Source organism: Convolutriloba macropyga, chromosome 14 (assembly GCF_964194025.1).
Source record: "Convolutriloba macropyga chromosome 14, txConMacr16.3, whole genome shotgun sequence".
Classification (NCBI taxonomy): domain Eukaryota; kingdom Metazoa; phylum Xenacoelomorpha; order Acoela; family Convolutidae; genus Convolutriloba; species Convolutriloba macropyga.
In genome coordinates this window covers 4,294,442-4,316,887 of record NC_134481.1, presented here as the reverse complement: position 1 = coordinate 4,316,887, position 22,446 = coordinate 4,294,442, and the positions used below count along the sequence as shown (strand labels likewise).

Below are 22,446 nucleotides of genomic sequence, written 5' to 3'. Positions count from 1 at the left end.
AACAGAAGCCATAATGAAACTCGAACACCCCAAAACACTAAAACAACTACGGTCATTCATGGGAAGTATTCACCATCTCATAAAATTCATTCCAAAACTGGCAGAGCTAACAGAACCAGTAAGACCACTATTAAAGAAAATAGGTTAAAAAAACAATCGCCTAAACTGGAATGAAACACACTCCAAGACATTTACCAACATAAAACAAAAGATAAAACAAATTAACGAAAACAAAATTCCGATACAACGAAAGAAACACGCATCAAATGCGACGCCAGCAACAAAGGCATTGGGGGTAAGTATCGAACAAAAACACAGCAACGTATGGCATAATATAGTTTTCGCTAGCAGATTCTTAAATAACTGTGAATCAGGCTACAGTACAAACGAACTAGAATTGTTGGCTGTCGTATGGGCCGTCGAACATTTCAAACATTACTTACATGGACAAGAATTTAAACTGCTAACTGACCACCAAGCCCTCCTCTCAGCCCTGAAAGAAAACAAATGCAATAAAACATACCAAAGTCGATTAACACGATGGTAGATAGACTTCTACCATTCAATTTTACAATCGAGCATGTCCCAGGGAAGAATATGGGGTTCGCAGATTATTTAAGCCGAAACCCCTCACAACCCCCCCCCCCACCACCATCCACCGACGATACACAATTCATAATAAACACAATCAATAAATTCAAGTACATTCTGCCAAACGACACAATCGAAAAATTGAGCGCAGACAAATACCAAACACAAAATGACGTCATAAGTAATAAAGCGCACGCGGCACAGAAAACAAAAGCTTTTTGCCAATCTCGCTACACTGATCAGTCGCTTGCTCTCGCTACAAATTTTACAAACTCTAATTCAATCAATTCAATACATTCTTATTCGCCCGCTAATCCAACCTATAAATCTTCTATCAAATCCCTTAAAAAATCATCTATTTCAAATCATTCTGTTAATCAAAATCTATTATTTTCAAAGTATAACTTCTCTGATAACACATTACAGGCAGTATACAATCCCCCAATTTCAAAATCCCCAATCCGGCATTCAGCCCGAGTTGCAAAAGTTAACTTTACATTTCCAAATTCTCAAAAAGTACTCGTCACATCCAGACAAAATCCAACAACTGAAACATACCTCCGTTCGATTATCAAACGCAAGAGAGCACCCAACAAATCTGAAATGGAAGACAACAAAAAACCTTTACCTCAATCAGTGCCCAAACAGAAGGAACATCAAACAAGGGCATGGATAGAAGCCCACTCAGATCAGACCCAAACATATCTATCTACCCCCTAGGGAACCAAGCGAACATGACAGAGTACAGAAAGCACCTAAGCCAAGTTTTTGGCGAGGAGTTCTTGGCCGAAGCCACGAAAAAAGATAAACAACTCGCACCCTTGATAAAGTTAATTGGAGACCGAGATTGGAACACAATGAAAACAGTTAACCCCTATTTTTACTCCCTTAAACGCGATTTATCCGTAACTCCCTCGGGATGTATTCTTTATGACAATCGCCTAATGGTCCAAAAATCCTTAAAACACCTGGTTATCGATTCGATACACCAAACGCATCCCGGACAACTTGGAATGTTGAGACTCGGAGACTTGATATGGTTGCCTCGTATCCATAGGAATGTGACCTACAAGGTCCAATCATGTTCAGACTGCATTAGAAACGGTAAAAATATAAAAGCTATCCAAATAAAATCACAATTAGGAATTCTACCAAAATTAAACGAACCTAAAGAAGAAATCCAAATGGATTTCGCTGTTCCCTTATCATTTCGCGAACATAAGGACGGCTACTACATACTAGTAACGGTAGACCGCCTAACACGCTACCCCACGCAAAAGTATAAAAAAATTGTGATACTGAAACAGCGCTTAAATACCTCGAAGAATATTGTAACTTTCATGGCTTACCACGCTCTATAAGATGTGATCAAGCGCAAGCTTTCAAAGCGCGCGAGTTTGAAGTATACTGTAAAGACAAAAACATCAAACTCATACTCGCACCGGCCGGTGACCATAGGGCCACCCGAATGGTAGAGCGCCTAATCCAAACGATGAAACGTCGAATTGCAATCATGCAATCAGACCCACTATGGTCCAACGCTGACCTAGCCCAAATTGTAAAAAAAATAATCCAATCCATTAGGCTCATCCCCAATTCCGTCACAAAAATTAAACCATTCGAAGCTCACTTCGGTCGCCCACCAAATACGGAACTATCAAATATAGTAACTAAATCAAATCAAACAAAGCTAACTTATAACAAAATACGATCCTTTGTTTCAGACAAACAGAAACTGAAACATCCAGCACTCCCCCGGGAAGCAATGTGGGATTTTGACGAAGATTCAGAACCAGAGCTCGATATTCAGTACAAAGAGGATGAACAACAAAACCCCGCCCAACGAACAATAACCCCGGATTCCTCAGATTCTGAGAACGCGCCGCTGATTAGCCACACGCGCGTCCCTGGTAGGTTCACTCCCTCTAAATTACAAATCGCATTTGGTGATAAAACATCCAAGGTCACATATAATAAGAAAAATATGGTCAGAAAAAACCATTGCACGTAAATCAAACCCAACAACTCGAGGGTCATTAAAACCACAATGGAATATCATTCCAAATGGAACGATTACCAATTACACCCCACACACCATAACACTCGACACAGACAATAGAAAAAACACGGTAATAAGAAATAGCGACTTAGCTACTGTAACACAAACACTCCCCACTCCCCCGGACACGTATACCAATGACAGACCCCGATTTATACATATGGTTGCTTGCAAAACGGTTAACAAATACCACAGTAACCAACGTAAACTAAGACGATTTTATTTAGAAGAGCAAGCTGCACGAGCCGCCACGATCCAACCATGCCGCACGAACCCAGTAAACACTGAACCCCTGGGGCACGCTGATGTTGTCAAGTTGGCAAGGGCCAATCAAAGAAAACAAGCTCGACCAACACGAGCTAAGCAAAACCCCAAATGCACAATCAGAAAAACCGATCAAAATAGAGCAAAATCATTTGCCCAGAAATCAAAGGAAGCGGCCCTAAAACACAGCCAATCAGTGCGCAACGATAAAAGAAAGCTACTTTATTCCAGCTCATCCTAAAACAAATCGCTGCTAAAAACCAGCCCTAAACAATAAAGACCTTCAATATTCGCGAGACTCCCGGGGGACCCACTTTTCGCATCACAGCATACTCAGATGCGAACAACTTCATGAACTCACCGTCCACCTCTGCAACAACCCCCGGCCCCAGCCAAGCCCGATCAACCCCACGCGTTGATAGAATCGTCGACAACGTCTGGGAAACAAATTCTCCGAAGAAACAACCTGAGAATGACAACCCTATCGAAGTCGTGTATCTCGACAGCTCGAATTCTACCGGCAAACAAACACACGACATAATCCATCTGGAATCCACTCCAGACGACGAAAATGACGCAGTCCAAAATACATCAAACGAACTAGTGGAAGGCGATCAGTTGGACAATAACGAAACAGAAGAACATGAAGGAGGCCCACCAAGTGCCATTTCCGATATCCACCCAAGAGACTTCTACAACCCAAGCGAATTTTGATACCAAAATTCTTTCCTGCGGGGGGATATGTTACGGAGTAATTCCAGGAGGAACACCAAGGATTGACTTAGTAACCAAAAAACTCATTCCCTGGGGATTGTTAACCAAGCATTCGAGCCTATTACTATAAACACTTCTAAACTATATGCTACTATTTTAATCATACGTTGTTGTTGCTCATTTATAGTTCAGTTCTTCGGAACATTATGTACTCTTTAGTTAACAGGTATTGTCTGGTAACTAAATTAGTTCAGTCTAAACTTCGCCGCTTCATAAAAAGCGCGCGTGACAATCAAAAAGAATAAGTTCAATTTCAGTTGCAAATAAATCGAAAAACCTCGAAATTGAGTATTTAACCGCCACTGTTTTTCCCTAGGGACCAGCATAGCAGTAATATTAATATTAATAATAATAATAATAATAATAATAATAATAATAATAATAATAAAAATATTACTAATAATAATATTAATAAAAATAATAATAATAATAATAATAATAATAATAATAATAATAAAAATTTCGCAAGTCAAGTTCATGAATTATGGTATAGTAAATGTTTTGCTACCCAAAGTTTGCGTCAAAGGGTGAAAACTTTGATGGCTTTTTTTGCATATTTGCAGTTGGTACATCACAGACTCAAAGGCATGTTTGATTTTGAACAAAATCCCAGATCCCTTTTCATTTTTAATACATGCAAGTCGTCTTTTAATTGTTTGATTTATATCTCGAATAGGCCTATAACTCGATGATACTTAGTGTTGTTTCAATTTTTTTTCATTACGACAAATTTTTTAATTTGATTGCCAATCAGACATTTCGCTTAATTAAGAGGGATTGTGCGAGGAACGCCATGGTTTTGCATATTAAAGTCACAAAATTTATCAACATTAGGACCAATCGTTCTCTCAAATATTTCTGCCGGAGGGTAATTTGAAAATCAATTGAGTGCAGAGAAGAAACAAATTTCATTTCTTTTCTTATTAGAAAAACGTCCACAAAATGATTTTCCATTTCCTTATTCGGTTCAGAACATGATCCAGGTGTGAGAAATGATTAGCGATTAGCGGTAATAATAATTATTTTTATTTAACAATATCTGCGAAAAATTTACACTCCACCAGCAGTGGAAGTCAATAGAGCTCATTCCCCATGTTCCCACGTTCCCAGTTGGCTTGCCTGTAATTCGACAATGACCGCATCTTGCCACGCGTTACGAATGTTAATTTTGTTGTCCACATACCAGCAACCTGAGCGGAAAAAGAAGTTGATGTCAGGATTGATGTTGTTTAAACTTTATTGCTCGGTGCACAGCCATGTACCTCTGAAACGTAACTTGCAAGTGATGCTCTTAAGCTCCTGCTCAAGATCCTACCTTTCATTTTGTCTACCGTTGGGTTCGGGGGCTGTCCATTAATGAGGTAACTTTGCCTTGATGATGCACATGGTGGTTAACAATTAGGCGTATATGGTTCTTAATTAAGCGGGGGGGGGGGGGGTCTTCCAGATGTCACTCTACATTTCTACTTTTTGTAAGATCTTAAAGACTGCATTGTTAGCTGGTAGTGATTTGTTTAGGAGTTGCAACTTAATTTTATTTCAAGTTTGCGCAAAAAGCGAGATTACTTAAATATAGAAAAAATCTAGAAAATAAAAGTTATTCAGAAATTGCGCAAATCGAACTAAATGAAAATCATCAGTTAAGAATTCATATAATAATATATGACAACACTTTAAAGATGCAGACAATTTCGACCAAAATCCTGTCTCTAAAGTTAAACAAGTTTATTTTCGTGGACGTTTGAATTGAATCGTAATGATGTCCCCTGGGAGAACCAGCAGAATTTTATAGCCTTGCTTCTCCATTTATTTCTTCTAGTCTAGGTGTACTTCCTTCGGTTTCGTACGAAACCGACCGTTTTTTTTAAAGTGTCCAAAAAGTAATTTTCAGAACCATTTAATTTTTTACGATCAACAGCCGTCAGCAAAGTTCTCACATGTTTTTGCGGTCAAAAGGGTTGTTTTGCAAATGAATGGTGGACATGCCACTGACCTTATTAGACTCATTTTTTTTAGCAGTTGAAGTAAATGGGCTGAATTACAACATAACTTCTAACGAGAAGCAGCAAAATTTAAATGGAAGTTTTGAATATGCTGGAATGCCGGAAAAATTACAAAATTCATTTTTTTTATATATAATTCTCGACGACGTCCCAGGTTACCCATACTTGGAAAACTTGGTACGACCGTAGTACGGCACCGTATAAGTCTTGAATGAAAACCATACTAAGATCTTGTAAAGTTGACTACGGTCCGTAATTCGGCCGTAATAAGTTTTCTAAGTACTAAGGCCTTACCAAGATTAATAAGGTTTTAAGGTAAAATAAAAGCTGGAAAATTGTGGGAAAAGGCTCCAGTCAATTTGAATAACCCGACTTTTGAGACTTTTTCCAGTACGTTCTGGGTGTGTTTCCCACCTCTTTTCTCATCCTTTCCCTCTTTGCCCATTTCAGGAAACAATATTGCAGGATGGGGCGTATTTTTACGATACTCTCGCAAGATTCTTGCAAGACCTCGATATATGAAAAAATAAAGATTTAAGGTGTTTTGGTAAAATATAGTCTAACACAATTTTAAATTGTCGAGAATTGATTTTTTTGACTAAAAATGATTCAATTTTCGTTTTTTTTATAACCACAATTGACTGTTTTTTGATCCGCGAATGTCCGAAGTCTATCATCACAACATCCGTTTATATACCAGGTTTTTATTCCAAAAATTGATTCAATTATCGTTTTTTTTAATCAAACTTTACTTTGGGTCATTTGAATAGATGCAGTACTTTTCAGCCTCGGGAGAGATACGCTTGTGTGAATGTGGATAATTCGGCGGCAGATGCTATTGGCCCAGAAGACACATTTGAGATTCAATTCAGCTACGGGACCAACTTAACAATAGATGGCATTGAACACTCTCTCGAATCTATTCTTGTGAACGAGTTTTATAATCTGAGTTAGAAATCGAAATATGTTCCAACGTCCCACACACACACACACCCCGGGGCGAGGTGGTAGAATTATGACTCGACAAAACGTCGTCTGGGGGGGGGTGTCATTCCGGGTCGTTAAATACACGGACCCGGAAGAAGTTAATGACCCGGTAAATCGAATCATATATCTGGTATTTCAGAACAATGACCCGGTCTTTCTATTCATAAATCTGGTATTTCGGAACAATGACCCGGTCTGTCGAGTCATAATCCTACCGTTTCGAATCATAAATCAACACACACACACACACACATATATATATATATATAAAATTCTTCTATATATATATATATATATATATATATATGGTGGTGAATATATGGAGGTTTGGGGGTGAATTTCCGTAAGAAACGCGGTGAAATGTGGTAAAAAAAATAATTCTCACCGCGTATATCTTACATCTTTTTGCGGTGAATGCGGTGAATCGCGGTGAATTATTTTTTTTCTCCGCGTTCTCAGTATTCTTACAAAAAATAATTGCTCCTACACTCGGTCGAACCTCATACCTCCGTCATGCCTTCAACTGCTTATTCCACTGCGCCAACTGTCACTTAATTCTTTGATATTTGTTGTGAATTTAAATCAGAATGAGTAAACATTGGAAAGCAAATGCGGTGATTTTTTGTAAGAAATGCATTGATTTTCGCAGTGATTTTTTTTTGTAAGAAATGCGGTGAAATGCGGTGAAATATTTATTTTCACCGCATTCATTGCAATCACCGCATTTCTGACAAAAATTCACCGCAATTCTAGCAAAAATTTACCCAAAAACCTCGACCCGGGTATATATATATATATATATATATATATATATATATATTTATATATATATATATATATATATATATATATGTGTGTGTGTGTGTGTATATCTAATCAGTTTTTGTCTGAATCTGATACCAAAAACGCTAAAATTGGAGAATGAATTGTGATACCAAACATCACTAACGAGAGAAATCTCAAGTCTTTTCTGCTAAACCCAAATTTTGACCTCCTGTGTTGAGAATTTCGTCGGATTCGAACATAAGAATTGTCGGTTTTCGTCGCTTTTACTTCGCCAAAACCGATCAAAACCCTTACCTTTTTTCTTCGTTTTTATCGGTTTTCGTCGGTATTTAAACGTAAGAATCGTCGGTTTTTGTTGCTCTGAAAATTTTACAAAAATGACAGTACCTGACAGGATTCGAACCCTCAACCCCGAAATTACTATCCATCTTCTCCTCCACTGCGCCACCCAAAACTTAATGTTACTCTACTTATTTTGTATTCAAAACAAATTGAGACTGACAATACCGACGAAAAACGACGATAATAGACATTTCTTACATCAAAAACCAACAATACTGACAATAAACGACTTTAATCGACATTTCCTACATGAAAAACGAACGAAATCGGCAAAAATTTGACAAAAAACGACGCTTCTTGCGTCGTTTTGTCACATTTTCTCAACCCGGGATCTCTTGACAAAGACTCATCTTTGGAAAAACTGGTACGACGGCCTCTGGCAGTTCGGTACGGGTAATTATTTTGTGTTTCAGCATCTGAAACATTGTTCACCGGTGCAAACATGACGTGCAAGGGGCGGGACTGCACTTTGTTTGTCAGATTAGGAGAAGATGCTGGCGATGATGGGGTCTTCTTCAAACTAGCTGTACGTCTAGGTTTCAAAATCTTAACTCAGACAAAAATCAAATAGTTGATATAGTGGTCAAGAAAAATTCAGAACAATTCAGCGCAATACTCACAAATTTTCAACTGTTTCAGCAAGTTTTCAACTTTTTGACTGACTGATCTACTCTGGTTCTCAGCTCATTTTTGCTCAATGATGAGATTAAGGACAAGGAAATTGACTTGAACAAAATCACAATTGAATATCAGATTTCCTGAAATTTGGTCTGGTTAAGTCCTATAACGAAACACTACTGCGATCCAAAATATAAGGTCAGGGGCTAGATGTGGGGGCTTTGTATTTACCCCCCCCCCCCCCCCCCTTGTAATTTTGTATAAAAAAAACGTTTGGTACGATAGCGGGGGTTCTAAGAGTATACCCAACGTAGCGTTCAATCGTAGGTTGAATTGGGGGTTCGAACGTCATTTTTGCTTCCCAGTGATAGTTGCGATGCTTTGGATTGCTATGTGTTTCCTAATCTGAAGGTAGCTATTCGGAGCTCCTCGCAGAATTCTATACTAAGTTGCGGAAAATCACTGATCATGAATACAAATTAAGACTCCGCTTCAGGTTTATCTTCGTTTGCCAGGCGCCTATTAAATCTTTTCTGGTCATTCCTGTCCTCAATTTTGAGTTGTTAATTTTGTGTTAAATTTTGCAAATAGTTGAATTTTGTTGCTGCTGATTTTCAATCTACAATCGCTTCCACTCAACAAAATTTGGTCGTAGGTAGGAAACCCTGCAATTTTGGACTAAATTGTGCTTACCCGCCCGCATTAACTTATCAACTTCTTTTCCCAGAAGCCATTGACTGCTTAGCGTATTTGCTTCCAGACTCCACTCGACGTCAGCTCAACGATTGATTTGTCGAATCAAACTATTGATGCCATTTCCTTCTTTCCCTCAAGGCAGGAAAATTTTCTTTCATAAGATTTTTTACACTATAAACGGTTTCGTCGGTCCGACTGTTAGCTGTTTCGATTCCACATTTGTTTCGCTGTTGCTGATTAAGAAATCAACTAGCCGTTCTCGAATTTTTGAGGTGGAAAAAAAGATTGTGTGTCATTGGTTCAGCATCAAATTTTTGATTGGATACAGGTGTCAGCGGAGGAGCATTCAACATAGTTTCCCCCATCACAAAACAGAATATTTATTTCTTCCTGTGTGGGCTACTGGTTCAATTTAAACCAGATTATGAAGGATCTGGCCATATCAACTCTTATTTCTCATACACTTCAACAACGGAGTGACAATAGTGACAACATTTAGTATTGTTCTCGACTGATTTCTCAACAAAATGGTATTCTGAATTTTCTTCAAAAAGGTTGGAGAGATACCATGAAAAGCGCAGAAACTTTCTATTGTTATCCGCGTAGCTGCATGGTTTTGACGCTCACAAGCCTCAAAATTTACTGTCCAAATTTCCAAACAACTGAAATCGAAACAATAATAATGCGATTTTTTTTCCGTTCTTGCAAGGCTCAACGGGCCAAGAAAGTCCAAGCCGTCAATTCGAAAAGCCATGGAAACAGCAAAAAAAAACAATTTTGAGGCGGGGCGGCTATTTTCGGATAACAATTTGATTAATCAGAGCAGGACACCGTCAAAGAATAAGAACAACAGTTTTGAATGAAAGCTACAAAAAGTTCTTGAAGAATTAGGACTAAGAGTCGACCTGCCTTGAACCACTTGGACCAAAACAGTACAATGTAAACCAAAGTCATCTTAGAGGAGAAAAGCTGTTCTGCACACTTAAAATTGCCACCATGAAAAAATATTTTTTTAGTCAGGCATTTATCATAAAATTTACTAACAATGGGCTTCTTTTCGCATAAACATTAAATTTGCACTAATCAAAAAGATAAGATATTTCTCTTAATTAGAATAAACCAAATTTTCCCCAAAGCATCTGTATATTTCTCCGAACGTGAAAACTGGAATCAATACCACACCTCAAAATAAAGTCTTAAAGTCTCACTACTGGTGTTTTCCTAAAGCAGCATTGTCGATAACTGAAAACAAAAACTCTTTTGTCCAGTAGTTCTTCTTAAAACTGCCACCAATCTGTTCGCACAGAATGAATTACGCTACCTACAGAACATCTTTGCAGTTGGAAAAAAACAAAACAGGCCTAAAAGTTTTTACCCAAATAAAAATGAGAAATCAACTCTTTTGTCGTTTGAACAAAACAATGACTCCTCTCCCCGCAAATTGCTGACATATCATGATTTATTTGAAACAGCTCGCCTCAAGAGCATCTTTTGACTTTTCCTCCCCTTTGTTGTATAATTTCTTACCACTCAATATTAAAGAAAAAATTTGATTATATTTTTGAATGCTTTCAAATGTTTTTTTTATGATGAACAGTTATAACTTGTGATGAAAAGTTCTTTCACTCGTTGACTGGCCGACTGAATAGCAACAACAACTCGTCGTATAATGGGTAATATCAAGTTTTTGAAGCACCTTTACAACTGAACAAACTTACACAGTTAAACATGCTAATATGTAAGTAGCCAGTTCATAACGAGAGTCCAACTGTACCAGATTTTTGAAAAAAAATCTATCTATTTTTGTATTCTAATTTTACTTTTTTATCCTATTTATTTCTTAGTACATTGTGCGGGTGAAAGACTCAAAAATTTTGCCGACTAAAAGACCGTTCCTTAAACGGAATTTTCGGTCGCTGGAATTTGAAAAGAGGAATCTATTTTCCGCCGCAAATTATTTTTCGCTGAGATTCTTCTGAATATTTGCATGATTAGGTTCCACTTAATTGCAGTATACTCCCTCGTTTTAGTAATCAATGTTGATGAAAACTATTTTAGCCTTATCTGTCGATACATTTCACGTCGGTTTCGCTTCAATGCAAAAAGGACTACTGTTTTGTGAAATACCCTTACCGTCGAACCTAACTACCTCTCACATATTTGTTTTGGTGTTGAACAGACAAAACAGTCTCGAACAAAACCCTCCCTCGTAGAATAGTGGAAAATAGCAAAACGATCCCAGAAAAAATAGTCTCAGACCAAATGGTCCCAATAAAGCACACAAAACACTCCCTGAAAAAACAGCCCCAACTAAACGTAAATTTTCCAGCTAGAGTTTACATTGTGCGCACCAATTAACAAAGAATTTCCTTCAGTTATTCATATGACTTTATTTAATTGAACAAATTTTAGGCTGATTACAACATGTTTTTTGCCAAATTTTGTATTTTCAACCAAGTTTTTGGTTTACTTCTAACTCATTTCAATTAAAAACAGTGCGTTCGGAGGCTTTACTCATAGATTGTGTTTGTTAAAAATTTCTAAATCATTTGTACCCGGGCCGAGGTGTCCACCCCTAGTCCGGCGTTATTAAGCAAGATTAAGGGTGTAAAGACTTTTCCACTCTTAAATAGCAGGGAAAAGAGTGTAAGAGTGTAATTTTGTAAAAATTACACTCTTTTTACACTCTTTACACTCTTTACTCCACTCTTTTTACACTCTTAAAAAATACTTTTGATTACACTCTTTAGTCCAATTTTCAGTGGGGAAAAGAGTGAAAAGTGTAATTTTGAAGCGATTGCACTCTTAGAAATACACTGCAATTTTGAAGAAATTAAACTCTTAGAATTACACTACAATTACACTGTTTTGTCCACTTATTTCCTTCTTTTCAACGGGTGTAAATCTTATTATTGGTATACCATTGCTTCAAAATTTATTCGGGACTATTTTGTCTAAGACTATTTTAAGTGCTTTTATTGAACTTTTTTGTCTGGATTTTTTTTGTCTGTTTTTATTGGACTATATTTTATGGGACTGTTTCGTCTAGGATTATTTTGCAATTTGGGCCTGTTTTGTCCGGGACTAATTTTTCCGGACAAGGTTTATTGATACCGGTATTCGCTCGCAATTTTTTTATATAGCTACTCTTTAATTATATTTAAGTACTAATGGACAATTTAGGTCAAAGGTACAGGTACAGAATGATAGATGTTCATTTGTTGTTCATATGCAGTGGGGTGCATGTGACTCATTGACCAACGTGCAACGACTCAACTTCAGTGACATCTGCAGCCAAAATGGAAACAGCGATTGGGAGTGTGAACACGTCATGACTGGTATGACTGCCCTGGGGTCAGGGTACTCATTCCAACTTGACGTCTACTACGAGGCAGTCAAATGGGCCGAAGACTACTTTGAAGTTGGATGTTTGGGTGCTGGAAAAGGATCAAACTCGGAAACTGGTAAGAGACCCTTTTCAGATTTCTTCATTGCAAAAAAAAATCGACTTTTGTTGGTGTTATGACTGGGGCCACAAATAAGAAGTCTTTATATTAATTTGATTCAAAATAACGACATTTATAAAAATACAGTAAAAATCAAGCAAATTTTTAAAATTCTTAATTTTACTAATTCTTCCCTGATCTTCTTTGTTGTGGCCCTAGTCATAACACCATTACTCCAACCTGATTATTCTGGCTAGTACTTTGGATGTTTTTTCATCATAGCCTTTCCTACTGGGGTTACACTTTTGTTGAAAACGATGTGAAATTTGTTTTTGACGCCCAAACTTCGGCAAATATTTCCCGACAGTCAGCCTAATTTTTTCTTTGTTGTTTAAATTTTTCTTTCACGGAGTCAAGAGTTTTCCAAGTTTTTCAATATTTTAATCATTTTTTTTACTTTATGTCCTGACCTTCAACTCCCTGTCTGACCTCTCATAACAGTGTCTGAAACAAACATCGCATTCAAAACTGACTTCCTGTTGTTGAATACCGTTCCTTTTAAACACCTCTTTTAACAGAAAAACGAAACAAAAATCTTTTTGGCAAAGATGCTTTCCTTTGGAACTTAGGCACCCAACTAACACAAATCGTTAGTCTGGATTCATTGGAAAAAAGTTAGAAAAAAGCACAAAAAGACAAAGTGAAAAGATTGCGTAACACCCTCGTTGACTAGAATTCGCGGTTCGAAGTAAACTTTTCTAACTTCCATAAAGCATAATGTAGTGAACATAAAAAATGATTGTCGCTTGCTCTAAAGGATCGCATTTCAAAGTAACCAAAAGTCTAAATTAAAATGAAATTAAACAATATAACTCTAAGCAAAAGAGCAACGAATAATTGTTTGCAACCTGAAGAGAAAATGACATTTTATAAAAAAAAAATATTACTTCCGAAATAACTTTCCATGATAAATAGATTTATCAGTGAAATAACTTTCCATGATAAGTAGATTGAAATAACTTTCCATGATAAGTAGATTTAAATAACTTGAAATAACTTTCCATGATAAGTAGATTTATCAGTGCCTTGTTATTTACGGTTGTTTGATGCAAACCCCAGCCAAACATTGACTGTTATCTGCTAAGATCTTGCAAGGCTCTTGCAAGACTCTTGTATGATTATGCGTCATCTTCTTGTGAGGGCTCTTACACGACTCTTACCATATAACCGTTAATCTTGCAGGGTTCTTAGCAGATAACCGTTTTTCGCAAGAATCTTTCAAGATCTTAGCAGATAACCGTCCCATTTCGTCTAGGGAAGAAGATGCAAAAAAATTCACGATTTCTATGTTTAGTTTTTGGCGTTTTGGTGGACTCCTAAAGGTTAAACTGTAATCAAAACTAATGCTGGATTGAAATCGTTCGATATTAATGTTTATTTCTGTTCAGCAGTTTTTGAATGCAAAGAAGTAGCTATTATATTCACTAACAAGGTTATGAGTAACAGTAAGAAGTGAACTATTGTAATCGTAGGAAAAACTTTCTGCGGCCAAAAATGGTATCCGGAAAAATTCATGGCAAAAAGAGATGAACAAAAAACTCTAGATTTTTATAAGTCTCAATTTTGGTCTTTAGGGAAAAGCTAGCCGTGGATTGCAATGGTGTTAAAATAGTTTCTCTTTTTTTATCTGTTTGGAAATAGTAGGTAAATGTTATTGAACAAAGTAAATTTGAAGATATCAATAAATGTATACAAAAATGGCCAATAATTTTTTCAGAAGTATTGAAAGTTAATTGAACCTCTACTGATCAAAACTTTTTCATGCAAATAACAAGGCTGAACCATTTCTTGATAAAAATTGAGCACTAGTGCGCTGTAGAGACTTTAGAAAAGATTAGATTTTCCCGAAATGTCCTTGTTTGAATACCAAACCGTTAAAACAATTTTTGCCAATGATTTTTATCAAAAAATTGTGTACTGCTTAATCGTATTGTAAAAAGATAAGAAGAAAATGAACAATAATAGGTCATTTAAGTTTTTTTGTGTTGCTTATTATGTCTTACAATTATGCAGACATCTAACTGTGCATTGAGGTTTTATATTATTTGTATCCTATGTTTATGTTTAGCAGTTTCGGAAAAGAAAGATAAAGACTATATTGAACACATATGGGCAAATATGAAATGAACCACACATACAAGATGAATATTTTTTTGTCAAAGGTCGAAAAACATTGTCTGATAATTGCTGCTTATTATGTCTTAAAATTATGCAGACATCTAACTGTGCATTGAGGTTTTATATTATTTGTATCCTATGTTTATGTTTAGCAGTTTCGGAAAAGAAAGATAAAGACTATATTGAACACATATGGTCACATATGAAATGAACCACACATACAAAATGAATATTTTTTTTGTCAAAGGTCGAAAAACATTGTCTGATAATTGCTGCTGTAGAAAAAGATGAATATAAAATATTGTAAAACTACGTAAGTTTAATTTTTGGTGTTTCTTGTGGTCTCCTAAAAATGTCTAAAAAATATCTAATTGTCGGTTGAAGCTGTCTTTAATTTGTCTATGATTGTGTTTGTGCTGTATGAAAGAAAAAATTATAGCCATTTGACATTTATTAAAATAAAGACAAAAAATAAAAATCCAAATTTATGGAATTGACAAATTCAAAAACTGTTGTTAATTGAACCTCAAAAAAAATGTATCAATTCACCGACAAAAATTGGTTGAAAAAAAGCCAACAAGATTATGAGTACCCTACAAAGAATTGGTCACGTTTGAATATTAAAACGAGCATTTTTTAAACCATGCTATAAAGAAGAAACAGTTTCTTAATTGAGGTGCAGGAGTAGTTGAAACAATTGCTTTTAAACTCTGAAAAGACTATTCGTCGGCAAATCGTGATGCACCTCTACAAAATAGACTATTTCACTAAAATGCGAAGCTAAAATTTTGTCAAATCTGACAGTGATTTTGCTCTAAAAATTTCTGTGAATTAATCAGTACAATTTTGCGAGCCTTTTGCTTTTTATTACAGCTTTTTAATAAAATGAAGTTTGCGTCTGTTAGAATCTTTTTATCAAGAACGGATATATAACGAGCAAAGTTGTAGAAAGAAATAAAAAAAGTGTTAGAGTAGAATTTAGCGTTTAATTTTTAATTGTTATGGTGGTTTCCTTAAAAGAAACTGGAAGCAGATCTAGTTATGGACCGAGGTTTTTTTGCAATTTGTCTCTCTTGATGATAAACAGTTTGAAAAGAAAATGAAATAGGCAAATTATATTGCAAATCATTTTATTGGAAAAGATAAGAACTAAAAACCCCTTCAGCAGAACGGAAATTCTTAGAGATACAACAAGCTGGAATACTATGCTGACAAAGCTAGTAGTATTAGTGTGCTGTTGATTATTGTAAACAAATGCTAAATGCTTCTGCTGAATGTTTTCACAACAATATACGATCACCAAGATTTTAAGAAATAGATTGAGGGAGCATTCGTAGAAGTTTAAGATTAATTTATGTTTTTTTTTGTATTCCAATTTTGTTTTGATGGCTTCCAACAAAAAGTTTTGCCTGAGTAGCTACTTGTGAATTGGCGTCAAATGCGATTCATCTTCTTTTAAGTTTAGCAGGTACAAAGGCAATTGGTGGAAGGTAAATTATATTGAACAACAAAAATATGATTAATTAACGAAATATTTACGGATATGACTAAGACAAAAATCAGTGCTAGCTAAAACATTAGATAACAGATATTTTGTCATCGACTTAACAAGATTGAAAAGTATGTTAAAATTTTATGAGCAATAGTGTGATGTGAACTTAGGCCAAGAAAACAATGGCTTTTTTGTAAGACGTTTAATATTTGAAAACAACTCTGCTGAAAATATACAAAAAAAGTTAGAAACTGGTATTATGAAGCAACAAGGAAAAACCATTGAACGAGGTTGAAGAAAAATATGAAAATTAACAATTTTGTAGAATTTTAATGCTAAATTTTGGTGTTCATAGTGTTACCCTGAGCAAAGTTGGAAATGTAGCTAACTTGAGCTGAAATATGTTTTAGAGTTGCTATAGGGACAATCATTAAAAAATTAGGAGTCTTAAAAATTATAGAAAGGCTTTTAACCGTCAGATGTCAAGACCACCCAAAAAAGTTAAAGCTTCAGTGAACTTTTTACATTTGGCGTGCACTAAAAATAATTTGTGGTACCAATAGTTTCTAGTAACATTAGGCGTGCTGTACAAATAAGAATAGAATAAAACAGACATAGCGACTAAAAGCTCACGTTCCTGCGTTTCGGTTATAACTTTTTATTGTTCTATTTACTCCACAACTCGGAGAAGAGATAGGTTAATTTAAAAAAAAAACACGCACTTGGTTTTTTTATCAATGTCAAAATTTTCGCCGTTTCAGATTTGGCACTGAGGTTTGGCGGAGAGAAATACTTGGTCGCGCTCGCCCTTTCCGCTCTTCTAACGTTCCTGTTCTAACAAGAGATAAAAACTTACAACTACTTTGGACTGACTGGATTTTTCTTTTGGTGTTTTCCATTATAGAACCCCAAGAATATAAATCCCTACACTGTGGCAAATATATGGTAAGTAGATAGGTATACATTATCTGACCTAGAAACTTGGAGGGGGGGTCTGTTCGCGGCTGAACCAATTCTTATTAGCGATTAGACAGAGTATATTAGGCATTCTAGTACTCTCAAATTCAAGGAGGAGATTATATCACATCACGCTACATCATACAATCAACAATCGCCGAGATCTCGTTACACTAAACACCTGCATCACTTCTCAAAAACTTTTCTTTAAAAAAAAACAAACATATTTGCTGATTACCGCTGATTTGAATTGATCTAATGTGCTTAACCTATCCATATAGCCTCTTCAAATTACTGGTCAGAACCGATTCTCTAACAACGATCGTATCGCACAGCCCAATGAACTGAAACTTGGTACAACTTCAAAAGAAACATACTAAATTTTTTTAAATCTTGCCAAGATCCTGACATGGTACTTACCATGAAGATATCAAGATTTGTACGAACTTGCAAGATCTTTGCATGGCTGTCAAGAAACAAGATCTTGGCAAGATAGCCAAGAAAAGTTAATCATGACTTGGCAAGAAATACCAAGTTAAAAAAATGGAAAAAGTAAGCTTACAAAAAAGTTGCAGGAATTCTAAATTTTACTGGTTAAGCCCCTTTTCATCAAATATTTTGTTATCTGATGTTGCAAAGTTTAATTGATAATTTCAAATTATGCGTAGTTTTGTTGAATTAAAATTTTGTAAAAATTCTAACTAACATTTGATTTTTAAACTGCTTAATTAACAAGAGAATTATTGCCCAGTTTGTGACAAAATTAACATTGGAATAAAATTAATCGGTTTTTCAATGGAAAATATTTTGAAACAATACTTCAAAAAGTCAGTAGGCTTGCCTTTTCTATTATATTAGCATGGCTTTAGTTTCAAGATTTTTTCCATCAATTCCTGTACAAATAAAACTGGAGATATTTTTGATGTGTATTAGTCATTATAATCTATTTGCATTAATAAGTACTCTTGTAAATATTGTAAACTGTATATAAGTGATTATTGAAGTAATAAACGCTTTGAAATTCTTCTTTGATATCACAAACTCTGAGAAAAATCCACGCAGTCGAGAGCTCAAATAATTCGTCAAAATTTTCCCATCTAGATGTCTGTTTGATTTGTAACTTCGATCACAGCAAGGCCTTAGTACGCCACAGTGTCAAATTTTTAGACAAAATTATATGTGAATTAATACAAAATCTTTGTTATCAAACTTTGATTCGGAATCAAAAGTTTTTGCACATTAAAGGTTCAAATAAGTGTGTTTTTGGTTGAAGAATTCTTCATTCTTCTCAATCGCTCTCTATAACATCAGTCCTGTTCTCCTTACGTTTCAGAATTCTTCCCGTTTCATTCTTCATTGAACTCTTGAAAATTATTTATGTTCTCCCCGCTCATTGGGTGAGACAATATTTACAAAAACGAAGGGCCCCCATTAAATTTTACTCAAATTTTCCACAGTTCCGAACATAGCCGTATTGGGACTTCTGAGATAAAGTTATAATATAGTTCAAAGATGTAATTTGTGACATTTTTAGCCCTACCATGATCAATAGGTATTTTGCTCAGGCCATACAAGGCTTAAAACTGTGCTGATAAAAGTAAAAATTTCAATGTCAGCTAAGCATCTTCATAAATTAATAACTTGCAATTTGTTACCATTTTCCCGTAAAATTTTTAATGATTGCCTCATTACTTTTTATAGCAGTTTGTACCAGCGTTGACAGATGTACTATATACAATTATAGGAAAATATATGCTACAATTGCTGTTCATGTACAGTTTCCTCTGTACAAATTATGTACAATTTTAGGTTCCCGGGTCGAGGAATGAGCGGAAAATTCAAGAAATCAGCCAAGTTTGAGCGGTGAGTTTAAAATCCGCTTAAAGCCACTACCAGTGCCGAACCCGCAGAGCCTATCAGGCTTAATTCAGAAGTTTTGCAGAGGATTCCAAGACTCGGGTAGAGGAGCCAAGACTTGAGACCTCTCTAGGCAGAGAGATGGTAAGAATTTGGGTTTTTTTGGGCAGAGCCGAACAGTAGTTGTGCGTTTCTCTGATCAGAGTTAGGCTTGACATCATTAGGATAGGATGTTTTTCATTTAATCGGGGCATTTTTTTATAATATTTTCACTCGATTTTAAGTTTTCTGTTCGATTTTAAATTGCTTATCTTAGTAAATTGCCTTGGTTCCAGCATTTGATTTGAAGACTTGGGATCTCTCTTGGTAGAGAAAACGCAAATCTTAGATTTCACTGCCAAGTCTCAGAATCGATTTTGCTATTCAAGTGCACTGATTAATCAAATGACCTTGTATGAGAAGTCAAAAGGGAGTGTTCTGATTTCAGATGCGACCGATTCTTACGTGTTATTTCCCGAAGAAAAATTAGCGGAAAATTGAAAACTGAAAGAAAAACAAAGGTTTGCTGGTTGAGTGGATCAAAATTTTTCCGCTGTTTTACAAAATAAACTGTCTGTATCACATAAACAGTTGACAAATTGATCCCGAAGATTCTCGATTTGTCGATTCTCGATTTGACCATGGAAAAAAAAGTCTTGATCCAGTTGGTCCAAGAACAAACTTGTGTTTTCGACCGTTTTTTTGCGCTTTTGCAAAATGTTCTTATAAGAAATTTTTTACAGCTAATCAAGTAGTGGTTGAAAACGAACGAAACTCGAAGTCAAAGTCCCCCTATGTGCGTGGGATGTAAATCAAAAAACTTTAGATCCAGCATGCCTGGGAAAATGTTAGGTTTTCAAGAATTTTTTTTCCGTAATTCTCAAAATTATCGCCCTAGAATATTTTTTTCTTCAAATTATTCATGACGAACTTTTCATTGAGTGTGCGTGAGTGGGCTTGTTAGTAATTTTTGTGTGTCTGATTTTGGGTGGTTGGTTATTTAATAATTTTTTCGGCTATAATTTGTCATTTTTCAGCAACAGTGACTTCTGAATTTGTATTTTTAAGGATCCTTTGGGCCGTGAAAAATTCCCATATCCTACCAAGAGTCGTGAACTTAATTTTGGTAACTTTCGTAACCTCACTGAACCCTCCCTGAACCTAGAAAAGTGAAACATTCGAACCCTCTGTCCAGGAAAAACCAAATCTTGGATCCTTTCTGTCAACCGAAATCCCCTTTCTGTCATCCGTCTTGCGTCGTGTCTGTCAGGAGGTCACCGCATTTTGGGTTCAATCTTCACAAAGCGACCCAAGACTTGGCCTTTTTTGGCAGAGAGTAAAAACACTTTGTATTTCTCTGGACAGAGACCCCCAAGTTCTGACTTTTCTCCGTCAATTGAAACCTCCGAGATCGACTGTGAAGTATTCTCTTAGTAGTCTTGTATTTGATCTGATCAGACTCTGAATCAGGCTTGGGACCATCTGTGATTTTTTTTCTAATTCAGGCCTGTGCATCTTTGGTTATATGGTACAGAAACGTTTTTTACTGGAATTGGATTAAAAAATGAATGAAATGACTAATTCGACCGGAATAAAATTTTAAGAAATGAGCAGAATTTGAGCGGAATTAAAAATACAAGAAACGAGCCGAATTTAAGCGAAATAAAAAACACGCAATTTATTAGACCTTGAGACTTCAAAAACCGCAATACATCATATAAGCCTATTTTATAGAGCCTAAAAATCTATATTATCCTACGCAGAATCGCTTACTCTTTAATTTGACTATACTTTGTTATAGATTCTATGTTTCATCCGTTCATTGCTTTTGTTTTCTGTTCTGTTCAAATTCCGCTCGTTTCCTGCATTTTTTTTTCGCTCAAATTCAGCTCATCTCCGTCATATCTCGCTTTTTTAACCGACTTTGAGTGGACTCTCGACTAGGGTTGCCATTCTCCTGTATTGCTGATAGCAATTGTTATTGATCTAAATTTGAATCAACAGTCTAAATTTGAATCTGCAACCACGATTGCTTCTTCCAAACTAGTTTCAGAGACGTTGAGCACTTTTGTATCAAATTTCTCAGTGGAAGACCATCAGAGCGCGGTTTTCGAAGACGAAAACCAAGCGCATACAGAGATGGAATTCCGGCAAAAACTCTGAATGTGAAAATTTTTGCAGTATATAAGTTTTTGGCAGAGATGAAAAAAATGTAATCCAAAAATTGATCTGAAGGTAAACAAATGATTTTATTATGGGTATTAACCTCTCAACTGAATTTGGGCAATTATAGAATGAAAGAACCATGTGAACAGTTACTCAATTTGAGGAGCTCGCTTGGATGACTAGACTCATCTATAAAAACATTCGCGTTCATCCAATAAGTAATCAGACATAAGCCTACATTAATTATCGTTCTTACCTTGACATAACTAGACATTAATTTGACATCATCAAAAGCAGTCACATAAAAATTATATGTCAGATAAAACTCATATCAAGGAGTTGAATTGACTGCTCAATTTCAACTTCAGAAAATTTTGCCAGCTGAAGTTTTCCCTGACAATGCCAGCTACCCAAATCCCTCTCAATTTTGTATGATTGCTGGTGTAGTCTGTCTTGTGTGGGTAAAGTCGCGTGACACGGAGAATGCCCAGAAAGTGGGGAAGGGTGTAGAACGTTGTAAAATGGAGGGGAATAAACTGTATACAGGAAGTAAAGCGTTGCTAGAGCGCAGTGTTTGTGAAAAAAGCATTGTTTTTAAAATCCGGGTCGAGATTTGGCTGTGAATTTTCGTAAGAAATGCGGTGAAATGCGGTGAAAAAAAATTCACCGCGTATTTCTAACATCTATTTGCGGTGAATGCGGTGAATTATTTATTTTCACCGCGTTCTCAGTATTCTCACGTATAAGGATCGTCCCCACACGGTTTCGAACCTTTGCCCTCCTGCATTCCTTCAACTGCTTAGTCTACTGCGCCAACTGTCACTTCAATTCTTTAAAATTTCTTGTGAATTTAAATCATACTGAGCTAACTTTGGAAATCATATGCGGTGAATTTTTGTAAGAAATACGGTGAAATGCGGTGAAATTTTTATTTTTACCGCATTCACCGCAATCACCGCATTTCTTACAAAGATTCACCGCATTCACCGCATTTCTTACAAAAATTTACCCAATAACCTCGACCCGGGAAGTTAGCGATCTGCGGTCGTAGTCTATTGACAAAAATAGTCAGATGATAAAGGTTGAGAGCTTAAAGTTGTCAATCTTAGGGTATTTTAGTAGATAGCTATGAGCCGTCTTCCAAAAATTAGATCTGAGCAGACTATAGGTTTTATATAAACCATTTTAGAG

General features: G+C 35.9%; 1 protein-coding gene across 1 annotated transcript in view; it reads left to right on the top strand.

Annotated features, from left to right (window-relative positions):
* The window catches only part of LOC142353386 (uncharacterized), an 80,718-nt gene extending 63,224 nt beyond the window's left edge, over window positions 1-17,494 (top strand). The window contains exons 5-8 of the mRNA XM_075405617.1: window positions 6,478-6,640; window positions 8,220-8,332; window positions 12,356-12,584; window positions 16,998-17,494. Coding sequence (XP_075261732.1) covers window positions 6,478-6,640; window positions 8,220-8,332; window positions 12,356-12,584; window positions 16,998-17,074 — 582 coding nt within the window. The 3' untranslated portion in view covers window positions 17,075-17,494. The remainder of the gene's footprint in view (window positions 1-6,477; window positions 6,641-8,219; window positions 8,333-12,355; window positions 12,585-16,997) is intronic.
* Window positions 17,495-22,446: the final 4,952 nt, after the last annotated feature.